This window comes from Asterias rubens, chromosome 6 (genome assembly GCF_902459465.1).
Source record: "Asterias rubens chromosome 6, eAstRub1.3, whole genome shotgun sequence".
In the NCBI taxonomy this organism is placed as follows: Eukaryota; Metazoa; Echinodermata; class Asteroidea; order Forcipulatida; family Asteriidae; genus Asterias; species Asterias rubens.
Genome location: NC_047067.1, coordinates 7,379,659 through 7,385,414, shown reverse-complemented (window position 1 = coordinate 7,385,414; position 5,756 = coordinate 7,379,659). Strand labels below are relative to the sequence as shown.

The 5,756-nt window shown below is 43.1% G+C and overlaps 1 protein-coding gene across 1 annotated transcript; it reads right to left on the bottom strand.

Annotated features, from left to right (window-relative positions):
* Positions 1-5,258: 5,258 nt before the first annotated feature.
* LOC117291317 lies at positions 5,259-5,756 on the bottom strand. The gene has a single exon (XM_033772957.1). The coding sequence runs from the start codon at positions 5,754-5,756 to the stop codon at positions 5,259-5,261; it is 498 nt and encodes a 165-aa protein (XP_033628848.1).

Here is a 5,756-nt window from a genome sequence, read left to right as displayed (position 1 = left end):
GTGTATATAGCCACATAGTGTATACAAAGTGCGTGTATAGACATACCTAACTTTAACGAAATTTGTGTCACCTTTAATTTATGAAATTTTGATATTTTCTTTCATAGATATGTTTGTTACATCCCTGGCCATATCTCCTAGGCGGAAAAATAATCTCAGATTACTAATTAGCTCAGCCCAACTAATTAAACATTGTCTCAAATAAGCGCATGTATAGCCTATAATGTACAAAGTGCGTGTATAAACATACCTAACTTTAACGAAATTTGTGTCACCTTTAATTTATGAAATCTTAATATTTTCTTTCATACATATCTTTAATACATCCCTGACCACGTCTCCTAGGCGGAAAAATAATCTCAGATCACTAATTAGCTCAGCCCAACTAATTAAAGATTGTCTCAAATTAGCGCTTGTATAAAGCCACATAGTGTATACAAAGTGCGTGTATAGACATACCTAACTTTGACGAAATTTGTGTCACCTTTAATTTATGAAATTTTAATATTTTCTTTCATAGATATGTTTGTTACATCCCTGACCACATCTCCTCGGCGGAAAAATAATTTCATATTACTAATTAGCTCAGCCCAACTAATTAAAGATTGTCTCAAATTAGCGCTTGTATATAGCCACATGGTGTATACAGAGTGCGTGTATAATAGACATACCTAACTTTAACGAAATTTGTGTCACTTTTAATTTATGAAATTTTGATATTTTCTTTCATAGATATGTTTGTTACATCCCTGACCACGTCTCCTAGGCGGAAAAATAATCTCAGATCACTAATTAGCTCAGCCCAACTAATTAAACATTGTCTCAAATTAGCGCGTGTATAATAGCCACATAGTGTATACAAAGTGCGTGTATAGACATACCTAACTTTAACGAAATTTGTGTCACCTTTAATTTAAGAAATTTTGATATTTTCTTTCGTAGATATGTTTGTTACATCCCTGACCATATCTCCTAGGCGGAAAAATAATTTCAGATTACTAATTAGCTCAGCCCAACTAATTAAAGATTGTCTCAAATTAGCGCGTGTATATAGCCTATAATGTACAAAGTGCGTGTATAAACATACCTAACTTTAACGAAATTTGTGTCACCTTTAATTTATGAAATTTTGATATTTTCTTTCATAGATATGTTTGTTACATCCCTGGCCATATCTCCTAGGCGGAAAAATAATCTCAGATTACTAATTAGCTCAGCCCAACTAATTAAACATTGTCTCAAATAAGCGCATGTATAGCCTATAATGTACAAAGTGCGTGTATAAACATACCTAACTTTAACGAAATTTGTGTCACCTTTAATTTATGAAATCTTAATATTTTCTTTCATACATATCTTTAATACATCCCTGACCACGTCTCCTAGGCGGAAAAATAATCTCAGATCACTAATTAGCTCAGCCCAACTAATTAAACATTGTCTCAAATTAGCGCGTGTATTATAGCCACATAGTGTATACAAAGTGCGTGTATAGACATACCTAACTTTAACGAAATTTGTGTCACCTTTAATTTATGAAATTTTGATATTTTCTTTCGTAGATATGTTTGTTACATCCCTGACCATATCTCCTAGGCGGAAAAATAATCTCAGATAACTAACTAGCTCAGCCCAACTTATTAAAGATTGTCTCTAATAAGCGCGTGGTTCTTGATAATTTTACCGAGACGAAATAGAGGTAAATTATCAAGAACCAGGCCTCGGCGGGTTTAAACCACTAGTTGAAAACCGATTCAACACACTTTGGTTCCCATTTATAAATACCTTTTTGGTTAAAAGGCGTAATAAAGTAAGAAACTCTGTCAAACTTATCGTTTCCGAGTGCTTGAGCTATGTATGTTTCTACCGCCATGGTGTACCGTTCGGTAGTACATACATGCACATGTACGATGTCCGCACGCGTGTGTTTTCCGGTTCCGTTCGTGCGCATGCGCGTATAGTCTTGGTGCATGTTCGCTGGTTTTCCTTTCACACACAGCGCGGCCAACTCATCGACAGCGCCTGCATCGCCCGTAACCAGAAACGTCTTCCAACAAGACTAGCGCGGAGTCTCCGGTTGTAAACACTGGTCATTATCAACTGGTCATTATCAACGGTTTAAACACCCCCACGTGACGCGCTCTCCACCAATATGAATAGCGAAACTGTCTGAGGTTTTTATGAATTAAAGTTTAACCTCTGGTTTGAACCAGAAACTAAGTTTAAACGTAAGACTCAACTATTGCGATTTTCTGTTATTCCCAGCAGCGCCCTCTTTCGTTGGACCAAAGAGAGCGCTGTTTGGATTTCCCCCAAAAGTTCGCGCCACATCCTTTTTACAAATTAATTTAATTTGATTCCCGATGACGTTATTATGACGAAATGAGGTCTGTGGTGTAGTGATACTAAGGTTCAACTACCTGTTGAGTTTCGTTGTTAAAATCAATCTCAATCGTGAGTTATTCTGAAGATAAGCTCGAAAGTTTTGTTTTTGTTTTTGAAAAAAAACAAAAAAAAAACGAAGGCAAACTTTCTATCTAAATCTATCTATACTGGGTGCGTTCGTTAAGCTTCCCTGTGTCGACCCAGTCTGCACCGATACGTTCGAAAAGCTTTGACGGGGCTCTCCCGGGTCAGCCCCAGTTCCCTGCTTGTGGAGTGGGTCACTTGGGGGTGACCTGAGGTGCATGCCGTCACCACGAGAGGGCGAGTGTGATCGTCGTTCGGTTAGGTCTTATCATCCCTAGGGGCCCACCCGAGTGAGCACTGCGGGGTCGACCCATGGAAGCTTATCGAACGCACCCACTATTATAGCTTTGACGTCATTCCAGGGGCTCAGGTGGTCAGCCCCCAGTGCCCTGCTTGTTGAGTGGGTTATTTGGGGGCTGGCCTCAAGTGCATGACGTCACAACGAGAGCGGTGAGTGATCGTAGAGTGAGTGAGCACCGCGGGGTAGACCCAGGGAAGCTACTAAATCGAACGCACCCATTAATTCCCTAACCTGCGCCATCTTGGATAATAATAATACAACCGTATTTATAGAGCGCTTTTTCCAAAGGATACAAAGCGCTAGGGATAATGCAACCAAAAACCCACAAGAGAAAAAAGAATAGCAAGCAAAAATACAAAAAGTGACAGAATCAAAAACACATTAGATGGAACGATTAAACAAAATGTGTTTTTTAAAAGTCGTTTAAACTGTTATACAGAAGAAGCGTTCCGGATATTTGTTGGGAGTGATTTCCAGATGCGGGGACCAGCGATGGAGAATGCACGGTCTCCAAACTTCATTGAGGATCGAGGTACCACCAGATTGGATTGAGATCGAAGACCTTCACGCTTTGGTTTGCTGAGGAGATCTAATGTGTCTGAAATGTAAAATGGGAACGTATTGGATACAGTTTTGAACATGTTCAGTGCCGTCTTAAAATTGATCCGCTGGTCGACGGGAAGCCAATGTAGATCCGTGAGCAGAGGTCTGGCATGGGAATATTTTGGCGTGAGAGTACCAGTGCACGACCAACAGAATGACAGGTGTGTCGTAGTCCAGTATTTGCGGATCATTAGTGATGTTGCGTATGTGATAGTTAACGGACCTGCACACACCATTGACATGTTCACTCATTGACATGGAGTTGTCAAAAGTTACTCCCAGGTTCCGAACGGATGAGACAGGATTGATGGTTGTGTTACCTATGGTGAGGGTTTAGTAGCTCAAGACGTTTGTATTGATATGGTGATGATGCTATGAAAAACTCTGTTTTGTTTTCATGCAGCATGAGTTTGTTTGCAAGCATCCAGGTTTGGACATCCTGGATACAGTAAGATAGCCTAAACAAGCAGCACTCAGCATCACACGGGATGGCATGATCAAAATCTAGGTAGCTTTGAATGTAATCAGCGTACATGTGGTAGTTGACTCCATGCCGATGAAGGATGTCCCCTATAGGAAAAACGTACATGGTGATCTTACGAAGGCCGAAAACAGATCCTTGAGGGACACTGAACTCAAGGTGATGGACATCAGAGTTGGCACTTGCAGCATGGACCCAACGTGTTCTTCTTGTAAAGTAGGACGAGAACCACTGTAGAGAAAACGGCTCTGCTGCTGACTATTATGCGAAGGATGTCGTTGTGTACCCTGAACAGAGCTGTCTCGGTGCTGTGACCAACTCTGTATGCTGACTGCAATGGGTCGAGTAGCTTGTGGTCGTCCAGGTATTGGGTGATTCGGGAGCAGACTACCGTTTCAATGACTTTGGACAGGTAGCGGATGTTAGAAACTGAGCCATAGTTCTTGAGATCTTCTTTGTCCATTGAAGGCTTTTTCAAGATTGGTGTTACTATTGCACCCCCAGACTCTCTGGAAAGACACCTGACTGTAAGGATGCATAAACAATTTCAGTCAGCTTGGGAAGGAGTGTCATGATGTGACGCTTGAGTATTGAAGTGGGAATTGGATCCAGCTGGCATGATCTGTTGGTAGATCGCTGAACAATCTTCAAAAATTGTTCAGAAGTGACATAATGAAAATCCGACAACTGGCAATCTGTAGACGGCAAGGTAACCGACAACTGCTGATCGACATGTTGATCAGCAATAAACAAACGAATGTTCTTTACCTTCTCCGTAAAGTGTTGACTAAATTGGTTGGCCAGCGCAGTTGGTGATATTGAAACGGTAGGTTGTTGTGGGATGCTGCCAATATATTCATTGAGGGTACGGGAAATACTCAATGCAGTCATCATCATAAACATCATCATCATCATCATCATCATCATCATCATCATCATCATCATCATCATCATGCGCTCTGCTGCTGATTGCCACAGCTGCCCGGCCCGGAACTCAAAGTCTGCTTCCAGTTGGCCAACCCAGGTGCTGTGAGGTCGGCCTTTTGGCCTCTTCCAGGCTGGGCAGGGGCGGGATCCTCCCGGTGCTTCCACGCCCAGCTTGAGGGCCACATGGACAGGTGTATCCTCTAGGAGCCGTCTGACATGGCCAAAGAGGGAATGACGTCTCCGGGAAATAGTCACACGGAGGTGCTCGATGCCGGTGGTCTCATAGATTGTTGCGTTAAAGAAGAAATCAGACCACCGGACACCGAAAATGCGTCGTTGATACCTGAGGCTAAAACCTTCGTGTGATCAGCTCGGAGTGTCCATGTTCCGGAGCCATAGAGCAGGACGGGGAGGACCAAGTCGTAAATATCCTCAGTTTGGTTGTGAGCTTGAGGCGTCTGTTCCTCCAAACACGGTCTAATTGGCCAAAGGTGGATGAGGCAAGCCCCAGGCGTCAGAGAATGTCGGGGGAGGAGTAGCCTGAAGATTGGATGTCACAGCCGAGATACTTGAACTTCTGTGTGACTTTGACAGAGCACCGAGGACACCCGAGGTGGTAGAGAAGGGGTTGGAAACGTCACTTCCAATACGTGCAGTGGATGCACAGCCCATGTGCAGGTCCTGAATCAACGAAAGCAGTATTGGTGGGACATCGGTCGCTTTCAGGGCCTTCCAAAGAGCATCGCGATCCAGGGAGTCGAAAGCTGCCTTGATGTCAACGTAGGCAACGTGGAGAGGCCCCTCAAATTCACGGTGGAGTTCTGGAAGAAGTCGGAGAGCAAGCACGGCATCCAGAGTAGGCAGACCTCTTGTAAAACCAGACTGGTTGGGTCGTCGGTGACGGGCGAGTATGGGTTCTAAGCAGGAGAGCAGAACATGGCTGAACACCTTTCCAGGGACAGACAGTAGAGTCAT